We start from the raw sequence: 25,718 nt of genomic DNA, 5'->3' as shown, positions 1-25,718 counted from the left end.
AGGGAGACGTAAATCCATGCGCGCCAGCGGGCTGCTGGCGCGCCGAGACTCGACCCGGGGGCGGTTCCGGAGGGCGCGGCCATGCCCCCGGAACGCCCCAGGCCGAAACCACGCCCCCGAAACGCCGAGTTGATCGGCCCCGCCCCCGACACGCCCCCCCCCAAAAAACCCCGGGACTTACTCTGTGCGCGCCGGCGGCCTATGGAAAATAGGCGTGCCGGCGCACAAGGCCCTGCTCGCGTAAATCCGGGCGGATTTACGCAAGCAGGGCTTTTAAAATCCGCCCGTATAAATCAGGCCGCCTTTTAGCAACTTATCTACAAAGTCAGAAAGAGCATAAGCAAATTGTTACAGTAAAATCTAATACCGGGCAACTGATCATCAAGAGGCTGGATATTCTTAATTCTTTTAAAGAATATTATTCTTCTGAAACTAACAAGGATCCCTCTTTACCAATTTTCTTTCCTCTTTAAAATTGCCCAAACTTTCACAGGATATGTTAAGTTCTGATATTGATCTCTTAGAAATCAAATATGCTATATCCTCTCTACAGATTGATAAAGCTCCTGGCCTGGATGTCAATACAGTTGAATTCTTTAAAGCCTTTTCTGTACCTTTGATACCAAAATTACATGCCATTTATATGGCAATGATGGAATCTGGTATATCTATTAGCCAGTTCAATGAGACAAAAATTGTAATATTTCCTAAACCAAACCGAGATCCCCAATTGGTAACGGATAGACCAATCTCGTCGTTAAATGTTGATTACAAAATACTTGCAAAAGTACCAACATTCTGTTTGAAAAATATATGACTACCCTCATTCACACATCACAATCTGGATTTATAAAGGGTCGCTATATTACCGATATTGCTAGGCAGTTCCTTAATATACTGCATACTGCTAATTCTCAATCTCATCCTTCAGCTGCAGTTTCTTTAGATGCCAAAAAGGCTTTTGACCACATGGAATGGAATCTTTTTGAGGTTCCACATAGGTTTGGATATAAACAATTTATCTTGTTTGTCCGAGTACTCTACCACTCTCCCATTTTCTATTTATATATAAATAGCACATTATCGGACCGGATTCCTTTACAATGGACCACAAGACAGGGTTGTTCACATTCTCCTTACCTTTTCAACCTGTCCTTGTAACCATTACTACAGACTATCCATCAAGAACCATTAATTCAAGGTATAAAAGCTGATAATGTGGAGCACAAGTTATCTGCCAATGCAGATGAAATTGTTTCCTACCCTGAACAGTTATGCCTCATGGTATGCATCATATTGCATAATTTTCTTTAATATCACATTAATTGGTTTAAATTAGAAATGATGCCTTTAAATTTCTGAGCCAGCACCCTTTCTTCCCTTTTTCCAAATTTTCATTGGGTTGTAGAAGGCTTAAAATATTTAGGGATTTATTTTTATGGTTCCATTGCTATGACATTAATCAAACAAAAAGAGAATACGGATAATGTTATTTGACACAATCATACATTGGTCTCCCCTTCACCTGTCTTGGTGGAGAGGACTAGATAGTCAAAATGGTCTTGGCTCCAAAAATTAATTTTCAACTAAGCATGCTTCCTCTTGTTGGGACATCATTTCTATGTGCATTTGACAGCCTACTATCTTGGTTTCTATGGAACAGTAAGCCTCCTCAAATAACATTATGTACATTTAAACTCCCCAGGGTTAAGGGTGGTGTTAATTTCCCAGACTTCCTTCAATATCTTACTGCATACATTCTGCAACAAGGTTTGACATGGCTAAATGGTAGGCAAGAGCTACCATATCCTGTTTGGTTGGATATGGAACGGGAGCTAGTGCGTCCCCCTACCGTTAAGACTAATCGGAGAAAATTCTTTTTCACTCAACGCACAATAAAGCTCTGGAATTTGTTGCCAGAGGATGTGGTTAGTGCAGTTAGTGTAGCTGGGTTCAAAAAAGGTTTGGATAAGTTCTTGGAGGAGAAGTCCATTAATGGCTATTAATCAATTTTACTTAGGGAATAGCCACTGCTATTAATTGCATCAGTAGCATGGGATTTTCTTAGTGTTTGGGTAATTGCCAGGTTCTTGTGGCCTGGTTTTGGCCTCTGTTGGAAACAGGATGCTGGGCTTGATGGACCCTTGGTCTGACCCAACATGGCAATTTCTTATGTTCTTATGACTGAAGACTGGAAGGTAGCCAATGTAAAACCGATTTTTAAAAAGGGCTCCAAAGGTGATCCAGGAAAGACTGGTGAACCTGTCTTCAGTGCCAGGAAAAATCGTGGAAACTATTCTAAAGAACAAAATCACAGAACATATAGAAAGACATGGTTAATGAGACACAGCCAGCATGGATGTGCATAAGGGAACTCATGCTTCACTAATCTGCTACATTTTACCTTGGGGTTAATAAGCATGTGAATAATGGGAACTGGTGAATGTAGTATTTGTAGTTTCACAAGGTGTTTGATAAAGTGGCCCATGACAGATTCCTGAGAAAATCAAAAAGTCATGGGATAAGAGACAATGTCCTATTGTGGATTGCAAACTGGATAAAAGATAGGAAACAGTAGAAAAGTCATTTTTTCCAGTGCAGAAGGGCAAACACTAGAGTGCCTCAGGGATCTTAGTGGGATTAGTGCTTTAAAATATATTTAAAAATGATATGGAAAAGGAAGCAATGAGTAAAGTGATCAAATTTGCAGATAGCACAAAATTATTCTGAGATGTTAAACCACAAGTGGATTTTGAAAAATTACAGGAGGACCTTGCGAGACTGGAAGACTGGGCATTTAAATGACAGACTAAATTTAATGTGAAGTGATGCTAATGGGGAAAAGTAACCCTTCTATAATTATACAATGTTAAGTTCCATATTGGGAGTTACCACCCAGGAAAAAGACATGGGCGTCAATGCGGACAATACTTTGAAAATCTTAGTTCAAAGTGTGGCAGTGTCAAAAAAGCAAACAATGTTAGAAATTATTAGAAAAAGAATGTAGAATAAAGCAGTGAATGTCATAATGCCTATGTATTGCTCCATGGTGAGACCACACCTAGAGTACTGTGTGCAATTCTGGTTGCCACATCTCAAAAAAGATATAGTTGCACTTTCCCAGACCTCCTTACTCTCTGTAAAACTCAAACTCTGTGTTCCCCTCCCCACCTCCTAACCTCTAATAAGTCGCTCTTATAAAGAATCTTCTGTTAAATTCTGTAAACCAAGCTCAAGTAATTCGCTTTAAGCTAAGTTCCTGTATTCACGTTATAATTTTTCAAGTTACTCATATATATGAATAGTTCTCTGTAAACTGTTAAGCCAAGTTCATGTTTTATGTAAACCGATGTGATACTCAACATGTATGTCAGTATATAAAAATGTTTAAATAAATAAATACATAAACTAAAATAATAAAGGGGATGTAATGCCTCCCCTCTGGGGAAAGGCTAAAGAGGTTAGAACTATTCAGCTTGGAGAACAGATGGCTGAGGAGGGATATAATAGGGGTCTATAAAATCATGAGTGGAATAGAACAGGTAAATGTAAATCAGTTACTTACTCTTTAAAAAAAATACAAAGACTAGGGGACACTCCATGAATTTAGTTAAGTAACACATTCAAACCAAATCAGAGAAAATTCTTTCACTCAATGCACAATTAAGCCCTGGAATTCCTTGCCAGAGGATGTGGTTAAGACAGTTAGTGTAGCTGAATTTTAAAAAGCTCCTGGAAGAGAAGTTAATAAATTATTAATCAAGTAGACTTAAGAAATAGCCACTACTTATCACTGTGCAACAGCAACATGGGATCTATTTACTGTTTGGAATCTTGCCAGGTACTTGCGACCTGGATTGGCCACTGTTGGAAATAGGATACTGTGCTTGTTGGACCTTCAGCCTGACCCAGTATGGCAACTTTTTATGTTATGTTCTTAAACAGGACTAGGACAAGAGAACATAAAGCAATATAAGACATGTTAACACACAATTAAGCTGTAGAATTTGCCTGAAGATGTAGTCAAGGCAAGTGGTATAACTGCTATTCTGTGTTGATGGGAAATTTGTATAAATCAGGTTTACAGTTTTTTTGTAACAGGGTTTAAAAATATTTGGATACAGCAAGTTTCTGGAGGACAGTCCATTAACAATTATTACCCAGGCAGACTTGAGGCTCACCATGGTATGGATCTCCCCACTGGGAATTTGCTAGGTAGTTCCAAGCGACCCTGATTGGCCATTGTCAAAGACAGGATGCTGGGCTCCATAGTCCACTGGTCTGGTCCAGAATGGCACTTTTTATGTTTTTATGGAACATGCCAGAAATATTTTCAAATCCATTATCTGTACGTTTGAATTTTGAAATAAATGGTTTGGGTTTCATTTTAAAATGTACTTTAAAAATGGGACCAGTGAATATATATTTTGGGTAATGATCAACATGATTTGTCTATATATTTATGTATCTCTTTAAAATGTTATGGAAAATAACCGAAATGTGTATTTCTCTAGTCATTTTTTATACCACTTGTTTCTTATATGGGTTTTGTGAATTTTTGGCTTTTTTGTTTTGAACAACTCACTATGAAGCATGAGATATCGCAGAGGTTTGAGAGAAAGGGTTTATAAAAAGCAGGAGTTTCCAAGGACCTTCATGTCACAGAGGATGGGATATGCCCACACAAACGGCATACATTTATACTGCTAATCTTTTAAAATCAGGATCAGCGTTTTGATTGCAGGCAGTATGCTGTAACATCTGAGGAAGCTGAGATATTTCTGAAATCATTGACCCCCTGTAATATCAGGCAGTTAGGGTCCTCCAGATTGTCAAGAGAAGTCAAAAATTGCATCTTGTGGGAAGCCTCCACACTGCCAAACCAAAATGACATTCAGGCTCTTTTTCATCAAGACCTGCTCAGGCAGGAAATCTCCTCCCTTCTGCAGGTCTATGTGGTTAAATCTGTCCCATCAAAAGAGAGGGGCCAGATATTTTATTCAGATACTCCCTTGATCCCAAGAAATTCAGGGAATTTAGACTCATCCTAGACAAACACTCTGAATGAAAAAAAACATCTAGAATGATATCCTAGGCACTGATCTTCCTCTTCTGTGTCAAGGAGGCTTACACCTACATATAAAAACCAAACTCCCATTTCTCTCAGATACGTGGTAATATAGTACTGGCAGTACCATGATTTGCCCACTGGCCTAGCTTTTGCTCCATAGATTTTCACCAAGGGCCACATTTTAAAAGATGTGCGCGGGCATAGATTTGTTTGAGCAACCAGGCGCGAACAAATCTACGCCCAATTTTATAACATGCGCGCGTTGCCACGTGCATGTTATTAAATCCAGGGTCGGCGTGCGCAAGGGGGTACACAATTGTGCAACCTGCACGCGCTGAGCGCACAAGCTGCCTCTGTTCCCTCCTTTGTTTCAGAAGTTAAGCCTGCCCGAGGCGTAACTTGCTCGCCATCCACCGGCACAGGCCACTGTGCCGGACTTGGGACCACCCCCAGACCGCTGCAATGCCCCCAGACCCGCCCCCTTCCCACCCCCTTTTCGAAGCCCCGAGACATGCGCGCCGCCAAGCCTATGCAAAATAGGCTCAGTGCGCACAGGGGCCGATTTTCTCGGGTTATGCGCACAGCCTTTGAAAATCTACCCCCAAACGTCTGGAAAGCAATGCAGTTTTACACAAGTTGAGTGTGCAAGTTTCTCTACCTGGACAACTGGCTGATCAAGAGAACACTGCAGATGTTGCAAACACTAGGGTTTGTGATCAACTTTCTCAAATCCTATCAAAGTCTCTTACCTCAATTCAAATTCATAGGGGCTAGACCTGACTCATAACATAAGAACATAAGAAAATGCCATACTGGGTCAGACCAAGGGTCCATCAAGCCCAGCATCCTGTTTCCAACAGTGACCAATCCAGGCCATAAGAACCTGGCAAGTACCCAAACACTAAGTCTATTCCATGTTACCATTGCTAATGTCAATGGCTATTCTCTAAGTGAACTTAATAGCAGGTAATGGACTTCTCCTCCAAGAACTTATCCAATCCTTTTTTAAATAAAGCTATACTAACTGCACTGACCACATCCTCTGGTAACAAATTCCAGACTTTAATTGTGCGTTGAGTAAAAAAGAACTTTCTCCGATTAGTTTTAAATGTGCCCCATACTAACTTCATGGAGTGCCCCCTAGTCTTTCTACTATCCGAAAGAGTAAATAACCGATTCACATCTACCCGTTCTAGACCTCTCATGATTTTAAACACCTCTATCATATCCCCCCTCAGTCGTCTCTTCTCCAAGCTGAAAAGTCCTAACCTCTTTAGTCTTTCCTCGTAGGGAAGTTGTTCCATTCCCCTTATCATTTTGGTAGCCCTTCTCTGTACCTTCTCCATCGCAATTATATCTTTTTTGAGATGCGGCGACCAGAATTGTACACAGTATTCAAGGTGCGGTCTCACCATGGAGCGATACAGAGGCATTATGACATTTTCAGTTTTATTCACCATTCCCTTTCTAATAATTCCCAACATTCTGTTTGCTTTTTTGACTGCCGCAGCACACTGAACCGACGATTTCAATGTGTTATCTACTATGACACCTAGATCTCTTTCTTGGGTTGTAGCACCTAATATGGAACCCAACATTGTGTAATTATAGCATGGGTTATTTTTCCCTATATGCATCACCTTGCACTTATCCACATTAAATTTCATCTGCCATTTGGATGCCCAATTTTCCAGTCTCACAAGGTCTTCCTGCAATTTATCACAATCTGCTTGTGATTTAACTACTCTGAACAATTTTGTGTCATCTGCAAATCTGATTATCTCACTCATCGTATTTCTTTCCAGATCATTTATAAATATATTGAAAAGTAAGGGTCCCAATACAGATCCCTGAGGCACTCCACTGTCCACTCCCTTCCACTGAGAAAATTGTCCATTTAATCCTACTCTGTTTCCTGTCTTTTAGCCAGTTTGCAAAGGACATCGCCACCTATCCCATGACTTTTTACTTTTCCTAGAAGCCTCTCATGAGGAACTTTGTCAAACACCTTCTGAAAATCCAAGTATACTATATCTACCGGTTCACCTTTATCCACATGTTTATTGACTCCTTCAAAAAAGTGAAGCAGATTTGTGAGGCAAGTCTTGCCCTGGGTAAAGCCATGCTGACTTTGTTCCATTAGACCATGTCTTTCTATATGTTCTATGATTTTGATGTTTAGAACACTTTCCACTATTTTTCCTGGCACTGAAGTCAGGCTAACCGGTCTGTAGTTTCCCGGATCACCCCTGGAGCCCTTTTTAAATATTGGGGTTACATTCACTATCCTCCAGTCTTCAGGTACAATGGATGATTTTAATGCTAAGTTACACATTTTTACTAATAGGTCTGAAATTTCATTTTTTAGTTCCTTCAGAACTCTGGGGTGTATACCATCCGGTCCGGGTGATTTACTACTCTTCAGTTTGTCAATCAGACCTACCACATCTTCTAGGTTCACCGTGATTTGATTCAGTCCATCTGAATCTTTACCCATGAAAACCTTCTCCATTACGGGTACCTCCCCAACATCCTCTTCAGTAAACACCGAAGCAAAGAAATCATTTAATCTTTCCGCGATGGCCTTATCTTCTCTAAGTGCCCCTTTAACCCCTCGATCATCTAACGGTCCAACTGACTCCCTCACAGGCTTTCTGCTTTGGATATATTTTAAAAAGTTTTTACTGTGAGTTTTTGCCTCTACAGCCAACTTCTTTTCAAATTCTCTCTTAGCCTGTCTTATCAATGTTTTACATTTAACTTGCCAATGTTTATGCTTTATCCTATTTACTTCTGTTGGATCCTTCTTCCAATTTTTGAATGAAGATCTTTTGGCTAAAATAGCTACTTTCACCTCCCCTTTTAACCGTGCCGGTAATCGTTTTGCCTTCTTTCCACCTTTCTTAATGTGTGGAATACATCTGGACTGTGCTTCTAGGATGGTATTTTTTAACAATGACCACGCCTCTTGGACATTTTTTACTTTTGTAGCTGCTCCTTTTAGTTTTTTTCTAACAATTTTTCTCATTTTATCAAAGTTTCCCTTTTGAAAGTTTAGCACGAGAGTTGTGGATTTTCACACTGTTCCTCTTCCAGTCATTAAATCAAATTTGATCATATTATGATCACTATTGCCAAGCGGCCCCACCACCGTTACCTCTCTCACCAAGTCCTGTGCTCCACTGAGAATTAGATCTAAAATTGCTCCCTCTCTCGTCGGTTCCTGAACCAATTGCTCCATAAAGCTATCATTTATTCCATCCAGGAACGTTCTTCTCTAGCGTGACCCGATGATACATTTACCCAGTCAATATTGGGGTAATTGAAGTCTCCCATTATTACTGCACTAACAATTTGGTTAGCTTCCCTAATTTCTCTTAGCATTTCACTGTCCGTCTCACCATCTTGACCAGGTGGACGGTAGTATACCCCTATCACTATAGTCTTCCCTGACACACAAGGGATTTCTACCCATAAAGATTCAATTTTGTATTTAGTCTCATGCAGGATGTTTATCCTGTTGGACTCTATGCCATCCCGGACATAAAGCGCCACATCTCCTCCCCAGTGCTCCTCTCTGTCATTGCGATATAATTTGTACCCCAGTATAGCACTGTCCCATTGGTTATCCTCTTTCCACCATGTCTCTGAGATGCCAATTAAGTCTATGTCATCATTCACTGCTATACATTCTAATTCTCCCATCTTACTTCTTAGACTTCTGGCATTAGCATACAAACATTTCAAAGTTTGGTTTTTGTTTGTATTATCATTCTTTTTAATTGATAGGGATAAGTTTGAATTTTTTTTTAGCTCAGGTGAGTTACAGGCACTTGGACTGCTTTTCTAATTATTGGAACCTCACTGTCGGGATGCCCTAATTCTAATGCATCATTAGTATCCTTTAAAGATACCTCTCTCCGAACCATGCGCTGCTGAGCGACTGTCGGCTTTCCCCTTTGTTCTAGTTTAAAAGCTGCTCTATCTCCTTTTTAAAGGTTAGCGCCAGCAGTCTGGTTCCATCCTGGTTAAGGTGGAGCCCATCCCTTCGGAAGAGACTCCCCCTTCCCCAAAAGGTTCCCCAGTTCCTAACAAAACTGAATCCCCTCTTCCTTGCACCATCGTCTCATCCACGCATTGAGACTCCGGAGCTCTGCTTGCCTCTGGTGACCTGCGCGTGGAACAGGGAGCATTTCAGAGAATGCTACCTTGGATGTTCTGGATTTAAGCTTTCTACCTAAGAGCCTAAATTTGACTTCCAGAACATCCCTCCCACATTTTCCTATGTCGTTGGTGCCCACATGTACCATGACAGCCGGCTCCTCCCCAGCACTGTCTAAAATCCTATCTAGGTGACGCGTGAGGTCCGCCACCTTCGCACCAGGTAGGCATGTTACCAGGCGATCCTCACGCCCACCAGCCACCCAGTTATCTACATTCCTAATAATCGAATCACCAACTATGACGGCCGACCTAACCCTTCCCTCCTGGGCAGTAGACCTTGGGGAGATATCCTCAGTGCGAAAGGACAATGCATCACCTGGAGAGCAGGTCCTTGCTACAGGATCCTTTCCTGCTGCACCTGGTTGGTGCTCTCCCATCATGAGACCTTCTTCCTCCAAGGCAGCACCAGGGCTGCCAGTCTGAAGTTGGGACTTGACTACTATGTCCCTGAAGGTCTCATCTATATACCTCTCTGTCTGCCTCAGCTCCTCCAGGTCTGCCAATCAGGTTAAGGCCTATTTCTCTAACAGGGCACATGACATTGTGGCAATAGAAAAGGAGATAATTCAAAACAGGCAGATATCAGATTGCTCTATGTTGATAATATTAAGCCTCATGGTTACAAAGTGTTCATGTAACTCCCACGGCATATCTCTCTAGGAGACAAGCCCAATGAATCTTGAAGATACAGTAGAAATCAAGCCACACAGATATATAAGACTGCATCAGTATTATAACAAAGCTATAGACTGGGGCAGAAGGGCCTTGGGTCAAATTGGCAGGGGAGAGCAAAGACAAATTCCTCCACATCAACATGGGAGGCTCACCTAAAGGGGTTGCATATCTAAGGCCTCTGGCCCAGTCATAAAAAATTATTACATATCAATTTCTTGGATATAAGGGCAGGTTTTAGCATTCTAAAAGTACTCAGAAATCAGGTGACTAATAAAGCTATCCTAGTGGATGAGGTAATCATGTCTAACCACATAAGCAGAGAGAAACAGGATTTCACCTCCTGCGCCTTGAAGCTGTCGACAAGTGAAACTAGGTGCCTTCTCATGGTGTAACTCTAAAAGCCATTAATCGGACAGGAAAAGACAGCCCTGACAGATTCAGTTATCACCTTCTAGACTTTCTCCCCACTCTATAACCCCAGTGGTTTTTGAATCAGGACAGACAGGATCTCTCTCATTTAGATTTTGCCTGAGATGGATCTGTTTGCAACAGCTCTGAAGAAGAAGTTGCCAGTCTTCTGTTCTAGGAGATCTAAAGGCAGGCTAGCAGAAGTCACCTTCTTCCTTCACTGTTACCTGTATACTAATACGTAATAGCTCTTGTGGGCAAAACCTTAGCAAAAGATTACACTGAAGAACTATGGTCCTTTGTTTCTTTTTGGCTGAGACAAATGTAGTTTCCTCTTCTCCTTGAGGTATCCATCAACAAACCCAGCAAGCTGTGATCTTTTCCAAACCTCATCATTTAGAATGAAGGCTCACTGATTCATCCAACATTCAGGCTCTAACCTTCTTGGATTGGATGTTGAAAGGAACGTAATATGGCTCCTTGGCTTTTCTGAAAAGGTGGCTAAAGTCCTTCTACAAAGGGAGTTTACCCAGATCAAATGTTTTTTAAAATAATTTTTTTCCCATCTGGTGTGATGACAAATATATATATCCTGTTAATCCACACAAAAACTGCTGAAATACAGTCTGTTTTTGGTTGTCAGGTTTATGCACAGCTTGGTTCAACTGAAGGCCCCCCCCCCCCCCCCCCCAGCCTCCCATAGTATGTGTTATTAAGGCAATTCTAACCCTTCTGATCAGAACCCCGTCTAGCATCTCAATTTTATGAGCTTTAGTACTTGGTCTGGAAGGTTGTATTTTTAGAAGCAGTCACTTCAACATAGTGAGCTCCCTATGTTAGTGACTTACCCACCTCTCAGTGAATTCTACCAGAACAGGGTGGAATCCTTCCCCATGCCAAGTTCCTGCCTAAGATGGTGTTGGGCTTCCACCTCCGTTCATCATTCTTCCAACTTTTTTATTGACTGCATGCTCATAAATTAGAGGCTGGACTTTATCCACTGGATTTCAAGAGATGTGTCAATTTCTATCTGAAGCAAATTAAAGCCCTATAAAAAAAAAAAATGCTTGGATGACTTTCTAGCCCAAGAGGCTGTGCTCCACAATGACAGATCATGATTTTAAATTGGGTGACAGGTTTGACATTAGAAAGGCATGTCAAGGCCACTGCTAACAGTTATCAATTTATGTTCTACTTCCCTAAAGGAGAATAGCAAGGTCGCCATTGAGTTCATTCCACATATTTACAAGGTATTGTGTGGACACAGCCTGTTCTTCCTCCAAACCCAACATCCTCTTAGCCCAAACTCATAAAATGGACTCCAGCTATTTTCCTTACTTTGTGGTATTTGAAAACAAAACTAGTATATTTAAGAAAAATTGAATTTTCCTCTACATACACACTAATTTCGTCACAGAGGCATTCACGGAGCGGGATGCCGGTGGCCAGTGGTTGGTGTTCCACTTTCACAGAGCGGAAGGATGGAGGGCTGCCATCTCCAAATTATAAAAAAAAAAAAAAACCCCAAAAAAACAGGGGTGGGTAAGAGTATGTAAAATTAACGGTGAGTTCATAGGCTATAGGTATTACCAATTATTAGGCTTGTTCAATATTTGTTGATAGTTAATGCGGCTTTCAATGCATACTTCACTTTCAATGCATATCCAGCATAGCTCTCTGCTTCAACGGCAGGGGAGAAGTAAAACTAATACTTCACGCTTATCCAGCATAGCTCTCTGCTTCAATGGCAGGGGAGAAGTAAAACTAATACTTCATGCATATCCAGCATAGCTCTCTGCTTCAACGGCAGGGGAGAAGAAAAACTGATACTTCATGCATATCCAGCATAGCTCTCTGCTTCAACAGCAGGGGAGAAGAAAAACTGATACTTCACGCATATCCAGCATAGCTCTCTGCTTCAACGGCAGGGAGAAGAAAAAAACCCAATAAGGGCTGAATAACATAGTCTGGGTAAACATATAAGTATGGGTGTAGCTTGCTTATTGCAGCGGTTACTACCCCCTAACTAATCAAGCTTGATAGTTCACTTGGATGCAGCTCCATCACTGCTCTCTACATTAATGGTGGGGGTGGAAGGGAAACAGAACCAAAGGTTACTAAGAGCCAAGAGAAACAGATAAGTATGAGAAAAAAAAGAAGTGTGAAGCTTGCTGGGCAGACTGGATGGGCCGTTTGGTCTTCTTCTGCCGTCATTTCTATGTTTCTATGTCATTGGCAACTGTCAACGTTTCCCTTTTATTGGAAAGCAACCCTTAAGCTAGGTAGGTAAGGAAGGTACCATTTGTCTAGCTACTTATCACAAAAAACAAAAACCCCACCTTTAATAGGGGTTCGCTGATGACAACAGAGCAATGAATTGCACAAACATGCCTGCTTCCTTATTAGCAGTTCTCTACACCATTCTTCTAAAGCTTCGCTAACCTATAAACTAAGATACTACTGCTCTGACACATGCCCACAAAATTTCCCTAAAACGTCTGGAACATTTTCTATGTCAACATGAAACTGAAGTAGCATGACTCATCTATGTGGCTTGTTACTCTGCTATCATCACAGAACACCTTTTACAGGTGAGAAATCTACTTTATCTAGTATCTTTAAGCATTTTTTTTGAATGTCTTCTTTATTTAAACCCATCTGATCCTAATTAGGGGAAGTGGGGAAGAATTCCTTATTTGTTTCATGGTGTAAATATCATATGCTTAAAATGATAATGTAAGCCTCTTGAGAACTTGCACTATGTAAAAGGGAAAGCTTAACTCATTTCTAACATTTTATAAGCTTGTTGGGAAATGGATATTGATACATCCATTTAGATTTTTACTACTAGTGTGGGGAAAAGGGAAAGGAATTTGCAAGTGACTTATCAGGAAAATATAAAAGATTAAAACACTGCTATTGGTAGAAATTATACAGAAAACTGAAATCAAACACATAGCATTATATAAATCCATGATATTCTCAGTTTGAATACTACGTTTTGTTATGGTCATACCATCTGAAAACTGCCATTGTAGCATCAGGAATGGTCAAAGACGATCAGGGATTCTAAACAGTTTCCATATGGATTCAAGAGACTAAAACTGATCAGTTTGGAAATGACAACTGAGTGGCAAGAATAAATAGGTAACTATTATTCAATGGATCTGACCATACAAAAACTATGGGCAACCAATATAATCATCAGATGTCAAGTTTAAAACAAGCAACAAGGATTGGGCCACCTTTACAAGCAATGGGTTATAAAACCTATTTATGTCTTAAAATTTGTTACCACTACAAAATATTTACATAGTTAGCTGGATGAATATTTAAGTATTTTTATTTAGAACAGTTTTTTTTTTTACATCATCATTCTAAACATCTCAAATTACTCACAAAGCAACTCTACACTCCCTTAACTATATTTTCCAGTTTCGCTTTACTGTGTGTTAACTTTTAACCAATAAGTATATTTCATCATCAGAAGGAACAGCTCAAATGTCAATGTCTCCTGAAGTGTCTAACAGAATGTTTCAGTTTTGTTTCATCCTTAACATTCCAGAATCCTTATGAGGCACCTATTCTGGTAAAGGGGTACAATTATTCAAACAAACATACATTTTGCAAATGTCTTAGAAAGACTACTCCCCATCCTGAAAACAAAAAAACCCCTTAATTTTACAGTTATCTGTATTACCATAACAAAATGATCACTAAGGCCAATACTGTAGCTCCTTTAGTTTTCAAAAATCAGATTTACTATTAAAGAGTATTACCAAAACACAGAAGGCATCTTTTTATCAACTACTAAACTTAGTGGAGTTTTAGCCTATAGCATAAAATAAAAAGTCGAGGATCCAACCACTCTCTAAACCAGTGGTTTTCAACCCAGTCCTCGGGGTACTCCTAACCAGTCGGATTTTTAGGATATCCAAAATGAATATGCGTGAAATAATTTTCATACAGTGGAGGCAGTGTATGCAAAATTATCTCATGTATATTCATTACAGATATCCTGAAAACCTGACTGGCTAGGTATACCCAGAGGACTGCGTTTAGAACACTGCTCTAAATGTCCAAACATTAGGGTATGCTTTCTCAAAATGATATGAATACCAACATGCTACACACAGTTGGTATTCTCGCTCAGACATTTCTCTCTTACCTGGCAAAATGCTGTCATTTATATAGCATATATAATGTGTTATCTAATTGGAATTGCTTGGTATTAGCTACCAGCAGGTATATGGAAACAAATCTGACATTGAGGATTTCTCCTTTACTTTAAAGCATTTCTCCATCTTAAATATGTTATTAATTCTGTATTGCTATGTTCAGCATTGCCTCCTAATAGGAAGTAAGGCTTCTGAGTATGGTTCATAAACAGAAATTCTAACCCTAACAAATGTCACAAAATCTAAGCAATGTTTTTGCACTACAAATCAACTGTCCAGGCAGCCAAATTACTAACGAACATCTCCTTGCCCATTGCTGCCTTCTACTTTAGTCATATGGTCTGTTTTGCCACTAGGAATCTGAACTGGCAAAAATTAAACTGCCAGAATACTATTTTTTTGTTAATCTCCCCAACCCAATCTTTTAATATTTACCACTACTCAGTGGCACTTTATGTCCACACAAGTGTATCACAGCTAAAATGTAAAATTCCACCTCATTCTATTTGCTTTTTAAATTAGTATATTAACTTCAATTCTCTTCATAAATGGATGCTACTCAGCAATGTTTCAATCTTGTATTCACAGCCACCAGCTTCCTGCAGCAGCTCAGTAGGTTCTGTAGCAAAAGTTAGAAAATTCTGTGGCAAAGGTTTAGAAATTTTGCATTGTGGCATATTTGTATATTAAATACCATTAATTTATTTTACATAATAAGCTTAAGATCTTGCTTCTGTGCCAGTATAATTTTGTTTTAGGGGTTTAATAGACAATGAAATTGTGGAGACTGTGACAGGGGATGGGAATGAAAACAAAATAATACTCTGAGCTCTGTGGTAGAGATCTGCATCCCTCACCATTCCAGTTCTGCTCCGCCACACTTCCCCCTATCTTTCATTCCATCCCAGGTGCCCTCTCTTATGCTGCTGATACCCTAGCCTTTTCTCCTCCCTGCGCCACTCTTCCACTTCACCCCATGCTTATCAGCTGGCAAAAGAGCAGCAGTGGTTGGGCCACTTCTTTCTCTAGCAATCTGGAGGTGAACACAAACTAGACTCAGGAAAATCATAGCACCATGTGGTTCAAACTCAAGCCCAGTCCTGCGCAGCAGAGGATAGCACAGCCTGTTCTCCTGCCAGATGGGGGAAAGAGATAAGAGGATCAGCAGGGGAAGAAAAAATGTTGCAAGCAGTGCACACCTTTATAAATGGGCAATCGCCAACCACCCCCCTCCGATCTCACACAATTCAATGGGACAGTGCAGGTGGTTTAACAGAAGGCTTTAGATGAAAGCATCCATTCATAAAATGAGCTATTAGAAAAGGGGTTCTTAACGTGCAATCCATGGAAAATGAAACAATTAAAAATGGTTCCCAAAAACATTTAAAAATCCAATATATTATATCCTTTATTTTTCTTGAATTTTAATATCTTCACCGTTACCACCACCTAGTGGAATCAACCTCAACTCTTCCATATTTTGCTTTAGACAAGTGCAGCTAGTCCTAACTAATGCTGTCTCTTTCCATTCTATTTCCAACATTTGCTCCAACATCACTCTCACTTATCTATTCACATAGCTTCTCTATCACCATTTGATACTACTGTAACAAGTTCTCATTTATAGAGCTACAAGATGCCTGGGATCCTGGTGCCAATGCATCTCAGCAGTAAAGAAGGTAAAATTAGAATAAATTATATCCTTTGTTAAATTAATTGCTCAACATGTTGAACTTGTCCAGCAAAAAACATATATGCTTACTGCTACATCAGATTTGGTTTTACCTTCATTCCAGATTGTGATGGAACTCAGAAATCTCAATACATCATCTGAGAAATGTTCTCTATGATCAGGACATAAAGCTTGCAAAGCCATGAGAGCATCAGGAAAAAAATTGGTTCTGAAAATGGTGAAGATGGATTGGATATTTAACTGTAGAAGGCAGTTCAATTTGATTCATCTGGCAATTTATCCAAACTTAAAATATTATCCAAGCCAAAAACCTGCTTTAGAAACATCATAAAAAGTGGTCTACCTGACTGCCGAAAACAAGACATCACACGAGTGGAGAAATCTCAATCAAGCCATGTACTCTAGAAATGGATGAGCTGATGCATGGCAAACAGCATCAAAGAAAACAAAATACTGCTGCAAATAAAAAGATTCATTCTCCAATTCAAGGTATATCTTTTGATTTTCTTCAATAAGAGATGGGGGAACTGCCAGCCTTCTCCCATTCAGCATGAAATTGGATAAAATTACTGGTGGATCAGTACAGTCAGATATTGGGGGGGGGGGGGGGGGGGGGGGGTTGTGTAATAAGGAAGAAATCCTTTTCTCAAATCACTTGGAGCAATCAAAGAGTGGATATATTCAACCTTGCCAAGGAATGTTCTGTAAACCACGACTTTGCTAGTGGGTCACATTGATGCTTTGAAAGAAATCAGAACATGCAGGTCTAGTGACAGCAGAATATCCTCATATTGCTGTCACTCACTACATCAACTTGAGTTTGCCTTACCAAAAAAAAAAAGACCCAAATTTTGAAGTACATCATAACCAATGTTGTGCAGGTCATGAACTTCATACAATCTCGTGCCACTAATCCATTGATGCCTCAACTTTCTGCCAGGAATTTGGCTCAGAGCATGTTGACCTCCTGTATCATGAAGAAATTTTTACCTAATTTCCTTTCCATGAGTCCTGCCCTACTAGTCCAGGCAGCCTATATAAGTAGATTTTGTCCTCCTATCAGCAAATGGAGGCAGAGCACACTGAAATATTCTGTGACATCATCACAACTACTTAGAGGTGATGCAGAACAAAGCACTATAAAACAGACTATAAGAAATCTAGTGAAAATAAAAACTTTCAACATGGTAAGGGAGAAATCCTCCTACTAAACATCTGTATAAAACACTAACAAAGGAAAGAAACAAAGAACAAGAAACACTACAGGCTGAAAGAAGCCTACTTCCTCTGTAAAATATGTACATAATAGCAAGGCAGAGATGCACGTCTGCAAAATTGAAGACCCTACTTCCCGGGAAGATCCTGGACTGTTGAAACAGGACTCATGGAAAAGAAATTAACAGGTAAACATTTTGCCTTCCGTTTCATCCTGCTACCCCGGTCCAGGAAGTCCATACAAGTGGGAAGTATCAAAGCCAAACTACCTAGAGAGGAAAGAAGTGATGACTGCTCTGAGAACCTCAGCTCCATAAGCTGTGTCCTCCTTAGCCAAAACATCCAAACCATAATGTTTAGAAAACGAATGCAAAGACGTCCAAACCACCAATTTGCAAATGTCCACAAGCACAACAGCAACCGCTTCCGCCCAAGACGACGACGACTTCGCCAGAGTATAATGAGCACAAATAAGCTCTGTGATTCACTGGCCCTTGAGGAGAGAGACTAAGGACAACATTGTATCAGCCTACCTAGCCAGAGTCACCTTTGAGGCTGCTTCCTCTTTATGTGACCCTCTAAACACAAAAAAATACCCTGTTTTGCAGAAAGAATTAGTGACTTCAAGACAATGACAAACCTCCAAAGACAATGACAAACCTTTTCCATCAGAAAAATATCAGCAGAACCAGGGGTCACGATTTGAAGCTCCAGGGAGGAAGACTGAGAACCAATGTGAGGAAGTATTTCTTCACGGAGAGGGTGGTAAATGCCTGGAATGCCCTTCCGGAGGAAGTGGTGAAGACCAGAACTGTGAAGGACTTCAAAGGGGCGTGGGATAAACACTGCGGATCCATAAAGTCTAGAGGACGTGAATGAAGAGTGGGTGGCTCGTGGGAATGACGGCTACTACCTGGAGATAATACCCTTATTCAATAAACATACACACGGTTAATGCGACTCCAACATTGCCTCTAAGCTTCAACGGCAAGAGGAAATGTGGAAAAAAGGATTTGCATTCACAAAAAAGCGGGGAGTAGCTTGCTTGTTATGGTGGTTACTACCTCAAACCAAATAATCCTGGTACTTCACTTTCAATGCATATCCAGCATAGCTCTCTGCTTCAACGGCAGGGGAGAAAGACTGATACTTCATGCATATCCAGCATAGCTCTCTGCTTCAACGGCAGGGGAGAAAGTCTGATACTTCACTTTCAATGCATATCCAACATAACTCTCTGCTTCAACGGCAGGGGGAATGAAGAAAAGTGGATCTATATACAGACAACAACCAACAAGGATTGAATTACATAGTCTGGGTAAACAAATAAGCATGGGTGTAGCTTGCTTATTGTGGTGGTTACTACCCCTAACTAATTAAGCTAGATATTTCACTTAAATGCAGTTCCAACACTGCTCTCTACATTAATGGTGGGGGTGGAAGGGAAATAGAACCAAAAGGTTACTAAGAGCCAAGAGTAACAGATAAGTATGAGAGAAAAAAAAAGTGCGAAACTTGCTGGGCAGACTGGATGGGCCGTTTGGTCTTCTTCTGCCGTCATTTCATTTCTATAAGATACCTGATGACTACCCCAACAAGCATCCAGGAACCACAAAGGCCTGACAGCGCCTTGGCACACCTCCTCAGAAAAAAACAGGCAGCTGATTGAACAGCTGACATGACCTTCAGTAAGAAGGAAAGGCCAGGGCAAAAAGACACTGAATCAGACACGATGACCAGAAAGGGTTCCCTTCCTGAAAGAGCCTGCAACTCAGTAATGTAGTGAGCTGAACAGATGGCTACCAGGAACACTTCTTCAAGGACAGATCATTGAGTAAGGCTTGCTTCAAAGGCTCAAATGGAAGGTAAGACCAAGGCCAACAGAATCAGATTGAGATCTCATTGTGCAACCAAAAGTCAAAACGGAGATCATAACCTCAAGCTCCCAAAGAAAATGGGACACATCTGGATAAGCTGTTATTGAAACACCATGAAGCTTGCTCCGGTAGCAAGAAAATCGCTGCCACCTGAACCTTAAGGGAATTTATGGTCAATTCCTTTTTCAAACCCTTCTGGAGAAAGGCCAAGATACAAGGAATATCAGCACATCAGGGAGAACCCACCAATCTGAGCAGAAAAACTCAAATATATGCCAGTAAAGTAGAAGTCTAAGGTAAAAATAACAAACAGGATAACTTTTTTAAGAATGTCACCCTGAGAACCAAACTAAGAGAGAATGGAGATTGTCCCCGGCTGATGCAGGGGACCATTGATATTGTCTTATCAGACCTGTATATCAGTCTGCATAAGCAATCCTGGGTGATCAGAATCAACAGATTGCTCTCCATTTTGATCCAGCATAAAATCCTGATGCATGGCCCAAGGCTTTGGGGGGGGGGGGGGGGGGGGAGAGAGACAAAATATCTATCCCCCTTGGCCAAGGCAGAACCAGAGCATTTATACCTTCTGCGGCGCCCAGTAGAGTGAGCCGGTTAGGGGTCACTCTACTGGGGATCTAGGTTGAACTCCAGAGAGTAGTAAAGTGTTCTTCAGACTTTCAAAAAAAATTAAGGAAATCTTTCCTTACAGAGCCTGGCTCCCAGTCTGTGATAGTGTCTTCCAAAATCCTGCTGCACCACCAATGAGTTCTACTATCTACAAGAGAAAGAGAATACTGGATTTCTCTGTCCTGCACCACTTCTTAAGTAGTAGCAATGATGTCACAGAATAATTCAGTGTGCTCTGCCTCTATCTCCTTGTAGGGAGCCAAAGTCCACTTGTATGGATGCCTGGACTGGTGTAGCAGGATGAAATGGAAATTAGCTTGCTCTTACAAGGTAAATCTTTCACTCTGCTTATGGAAATTCAAAGGTTGCCATGTTTCTCCAATAGAGAGCAACTTCTGTGGGAAAACCTGAGAATGCAGATTATGTCCTGGGTCTGGCTTATTTGATGGACATCTTTTCTCATTGTATGAATGGAATCATTGGATTCAAGGGCTTGATGATAATAAATGCTGGGGAGAAGTTGAAAACATTTCTGGACAAATTGCCCCTTCGAAAAGGGCTTCTGGAAAGCGAAGAGGCTGAAAAAATATTGCAAAATTATTCCAGGGTGTGACAGAGTGCCCGTTTCCCCCCTTAAACCTGTGCAGGACCAGGCTAGATGCCTGGTCCACCTTAATTCCGCTTGAGAGAGCTCTGTGGGCAGGGCCCAGCAGGGGAGGAATAAGAATTTAGACCCAGGTGGGGATAGTAAGACCAGGCCCAGGTCTCCAGGATAAAGACAGCTCCTGTAGAATATTGCTGTCCAAACACTGAGCTGTAATGAACCTGTGAGTTCTGAGGAAAGTGGTTCAAAATTGTGAGTAATGAGAGTACACTGTTCTGAAGAAAACAGTCTACTAATGTTTGTTTGCTGTAACTACCAAATAAAGACAGAAGTGCTTTTAACAGGCTGGAGTCTGACTAAGTTTGTGCCTCCAGGCCTAAGGAATCACCGCTTGGGTCCCACACAGAGATGAAATTTTGATTCGCTTGACAAACCTAAAATATTAATTCCAAAATTAATTTTGGCTCTGAAGATCTAAAGTTTAATGTAAATATTGGAAATCCATTCCTCATTGACTTTCAGTGTTGATATGGCAAAGGATGATTTGAATGACTTGTGAGCCAAGGAAGTAGTGAAAAATAGGCTCCAGAATTCTGGTGTTCAATATTTCTCATCTCATTCACCACAACTTACCTGTGTGAAGCAGAGTTTTCAAAAATGATGGCAATCAAAATTAAGTCCCAAAATTGGTTGCATGCAGATTAAGGGGCGAATTTTCAAAGGCCCGCGTGCGCCGCGGCCTATTTTGCATAGGCCGCGGCGCGCGTAAAGCCCCGGGACACGCGTAAGTCCCGGGGCTTTTGTAAGGGGGCGTGTCGGGGGCGGGGCCTACTGACGCAGCGTTTTGGGGACGGGCCCGGGGGCGTGGCGCCAGCCCGGGGGCGTGGTCGAGGCCTCCGGACCAGCCCCCGGGACCGGAGGATGGAGCAGGGCTGCCGGCCAGCAGGCGTAACTTTGCCGACAAAGGTAAGGGGGGGGGTTAGATAGGGCCAGGGGGGTGGGTTAGGTAGGGGAAGGGAGGGGAAGGTGCGGGGAGGGCGAAGGAAAGTTCCCTCCGAGGCCGCTCCGAAATCGGAGCGGCCTCGGAGGGAATGGAGGCAGCCTGCGCGGCTCGGCGCGCGCAGGCTGCCGATTTTGCGCAGCCTTGCGCACACCGACCCCAGATTTTAAGATATGCGCGGCTACGCGCGTATCTTATAAAATCAGGCGTACTTTTGTACGCGCTCGCGCAACTTTTAAAAATCTGCCCCTAAATGTGTTGCAATATCAAATATCAAGAGAAATCCTCTTTCATATTCTGGTTGCTTCAAAACCGCAGCACCCATCTATTAAACTATATTTTCTTTTTTTCTACAAATTCTTTGCTGCACTGAATTCAATTTGCTATTCTGGTAAACCAGAATAGAGTTTTGAAAATAATTATCTTGAGTATTTTTCAATTCTTTTTACTGGCGCTTTATGAAAATACATAAATGGTGTGGGGATACATGGATAATACTTGAACATCTAGGTCACTATATCAGTGAGCCTAAGGGTTCTTAACTTAAGCAGATGAATACCACATCTTCTGAGGTGTGCTGCAACTACCGCTAGGCACGTCATAAAAACACAGTGAAGAGATGACAGGCTGAAGGGCAATACCCTGTATGGACAACAATGGGAATTCCACTACGAATTTGAGGAAGTCTGTGGTACAGATGTATCTACATCTTCCAGGTCTAAAAAGTAGAGTCAGTCTTCCTCATCCAACAGAGGTAAGAACATGGGCAATATGGCCATCCTGAATTTCTGTCTTTGGGAAGAAATGTGTTAAGGGTTCTGAGGTCCAAGATGGGACAAAGACCCCCCTATTTTATTCAGAATTTGGAAGAACTTCCTTCCTTTCCCTGAACTGGAACATACTAGATACCTATAGAACCTGAAAATAATTTGCTTTGAAATGGCCAGAAGGTAGAAGATAAATAAAAAAGATAAATAAAAGCTCTTGCTTCAAGTAGGGAAGAGATTTCCCTCTCCAACATAACGACAATCTTGGATTTGAAAAGAATATTTTCTTGGAGAAGGAGTGGGGATTTGGAGGAATTTTCAAGAATTTGTAACTTGAAACCCTCTGATAATGCAACAGACCCATGAGTGTTATTTAGGGCCAATGAACTACAAAAAGGGTTAGTCTTCTCCCAAAAAGGGATTTATTTCTGCTTGGAGACTGAAGCGGAATCAAAAAGTTGGCTTTCACTGAGAAGTATAGTTTTGTTGTTTTATGGTCTCTGTTGTTGAGGTAGACAAGATCATGACTATAGAACATACTATCTTTTAAGGTAAAAGAAAAACTGAACTTTTTCAAGGGACACTTGGAACTTCCACATAGCTGGTGGAGGGTCTGCCGTTGCACTAAGTAATGTCTGCTATGTGTAATGTTCCTTAATAAGATCCATTGTTTGCTTTACTTTCAAACTGGTTTTCTCTTGTACAAATAGCATTCGCTAATCTGTCATGAACATCTTCTCTAAGGTTTGACATCCAGAGCATGGCCATTCTATCTGTCCCTATAGATAGTGCTGATTCTCTTGCCACTATATCAAAACTGTCATAACCAGATCTTACAAGATGTTTATTACTAATTTGAAATCTGACTGAGAAAATTCTCCTGGTAGGGAGGAAGTCTGAGATTTTATGAATCTTCTCCATAATAGAGTGCCATACTGCACCATAAAATGATATTTTGAAACAGTTTCCTGGAAAAAGATCCAAAGTTTGTGGCAGAAATGATGATTAGTATTTTGATTTTGTAGATTTCTTTGGAGTTGACTACCACAAATGAACAAAATAATGGTGTCTTCTCAAACCAAGAAGTTGATTGTATGCTATATTTTACATACATCATCTTTCCCAAATTCATTGTGACAAATGCACTTTATGAAATAATGGATTTTTAGAAATGGAAACTTTTCTATAAAACTTTCCATACATCACTGGTGGTATCATTTCAAACTGCTGCAGCAGAGAACCTGATCAGACTACAAAAGCCAGCCCTGGCAATAACGACATAAGGGTGCCTCTTATGTCACTCTACTACATCACTACGTACTGGACATCGGCATAAGCAATTTAACCCACATTTTCTATGAAGCCTTAGGTTCATGTGTGCAGTGCTTGAATGAAGCTTTTTGTAGGGAATCAGTTTTTACCAATTAGATCAATGGGCAAAACATTATGCTAAGAATGTTTTTTTGCCTATGGGACGAAAAATACTAAGGCTGATTATGATGCTGCCATAGGAATCTCTCTCTCAACACCCTGTTCCTTGGATCTTATGGCACCATGAGAAAACATGCAAGGATCTGATTAGGTCCACATATTTAGAAAGAAAGAAAAAATGCCCGAGCAAAAAATGAAATAGGAAAATGCATAAATAAACTTTAGCACTGACATCTACTTACAAGCACACAGTATACAGAATTATGATTTTACTGCAATGCTCTAAAGTAAAATACATTATTTTTTAAGTTTTGTGTATTGGGACATTTTAGAGAATAGCCCCACCCCCAAAACAATTCGACTTTGAAAATATATCTATGCCAACTTTACAGCTAGAACATCACCCACTATGTGCAAAGCTCCCCCGTTTCCAGCAGCAGCTCAGGATAGCTTCTGCACCAAAGATCAGAAACTCCAGCAGCAAATTTGCATACACTGGTATGTGCTTCATATGCACAAAAGTGCAATTTATAGAAAACTGTAATTTTTAAACATTTGTAATTCCAACATTTGTTTGACTTAGATGTTTTCCTTTTCTTCATTAATTTTTCTCCCTGTTTTACTTTTCATTTTTTATGACCGCCCACCAATCTATTCTTCAAAGCAGTGCTTATCTACTTTTACCTCCCCAGCTTCTCTTCTCCCCTTTTTATATGATATACTTACCCTGTGTCCTCCTTTCCCTCCCGATATCTCCTCCCATCACTCTCGCCCACCATGTATCATCTCCTCCTCCTCCCCAACCATAGTTGCCCAACTCTTCCAATCACTGTCATTGTAGGTGCTGCTGAAGTTGCCAGATGTGTGGCTCTCTTTACTAGCAGAGCATCATGACTCTAAATTACTAAACAGAACTGAGTTGGCAGCAGAAGTGGAGAAGGCAAACTAGTTGCAACAATGTGTGGAGAAAAATAATTGCAGATCAGCTGGGGACAACAGGTGTAAGGCAGATAGAAGAGAGTGGCAGCTGTGGGGATGGACAGGAAGGGAAGCAGAAGGAAAGAATGGACTGGAGATAAGAGGACAGTGACAGGGGTTTTTGCAATCCCATAGCAAAATGCAAGATTCCATGACATATAGTTCAGTGGCCAGCATTTGACATCAGAAAACTAATGTTTGGTACTCCAGAGCAGCACAGCCCCCACAGGGCAGGTTAAGTCTGATAAATAGTTTTAGAAATGAAAATTTCTGGAAGGATGAAAATAGCTGTCAAAGTTACCACCACAAGCTGATACAGGCATTTAAAACAACAGCAATAAAGGGAACATTACATATATATTTAGTGTCCAAAAACAGACGACAATACAGAATTGTGTCTTGGATGTTTATTTTGTTTTGTAGGCTGACTGATGCACTAATGGATGAAGACATCATTGGAAGATATGTCCATGTTCACAACCTGCAACAGAAGCTCAACAGATATTAAAGACAACATACCAATAGATCAAAGCTATAGAATGTGATCTTACTTACCACAATAGTGTTCAATAAAGTATGAAAAACCAGCAGTATCTGGAGCTGAGAGATGCCTGGTTCGCTCTTCAATACTATCCACATGATTTAATATAAGCTATCATCATTAAGGATGGTCCTAGATCAGAGGTGGACAACACTGGTTCTCAAGTGCCAGAAACAAGTCTAGTTTTCAGGATAGCTACAACAAATATGTATGAGGTAGATTTGCATACAATATAGGCAATGCATGAAAATCTCTCAATATTAATTATGATATCCTGAAAAGAGACCTATTTCTGGCATTCAAGGATTGGAGTTGTCCTCCTCTGTCCTAGAGCATTTATTTTCTTCTCTATACTTCATTTAATGCAGCAATGCACATTAGTTGAACATAATTTTAGCTTCATCTTTGCCAGTATGCTTGTAAGAT

The 25,718-nt window shown here is 40.8% G+C and overlaps 1 protein-coding gene across 3 annotated transcripts in view; it reads right to left on the bottom strand.

The window, feature by feature from the left end:
- Positions 1-25,718, bottom strand: part of RPRD1A (regulation of nuclear pre-mRNA domain containing 1A) — a 313,839-nt gene that overhangs the window by 126,154 nt on the left and 161,967 nt on the right. The window contains exon 7 of one of the 3 annotated variants that reach the window (XM_029589845.1): positions 25,108-25,232. The exons of the other annotated variants lie outside the window; for them this stretch is intronic. Within the exon in view, the coding sequence (XP_029445705.1) occupies positions 25,188-25,232 (45 nt within the window). The 3' untranslated portion in view covers positions 25,108-25,187. Of the gene's footprint in view, positions 1-25,107; positions 25,233-25,718 lie in introns of those variants that run through there. 3 annotated transcript variants of the gene reach the window in all.

The sequence above is a fragment of the Rhinatrema bivittatum genome, chromosome 2 (assembly GCF_901001135.1).
Source record: "Rhinatrema bivittatum chromosome 2, aRhiBiv1.1, whole genome shotgun sequence".
In the NCBI taxonomy this organism is placed as follows: Eukaryota; Metazoa; Chordata; class Amphibia; order Gymnophiona; family Rhinatrematidae; genus Rhinatrema; species Rhinatrema bivittatum.
This window is presented reverse-complemented; position numbering and strand designations above follow the sequence as displayed.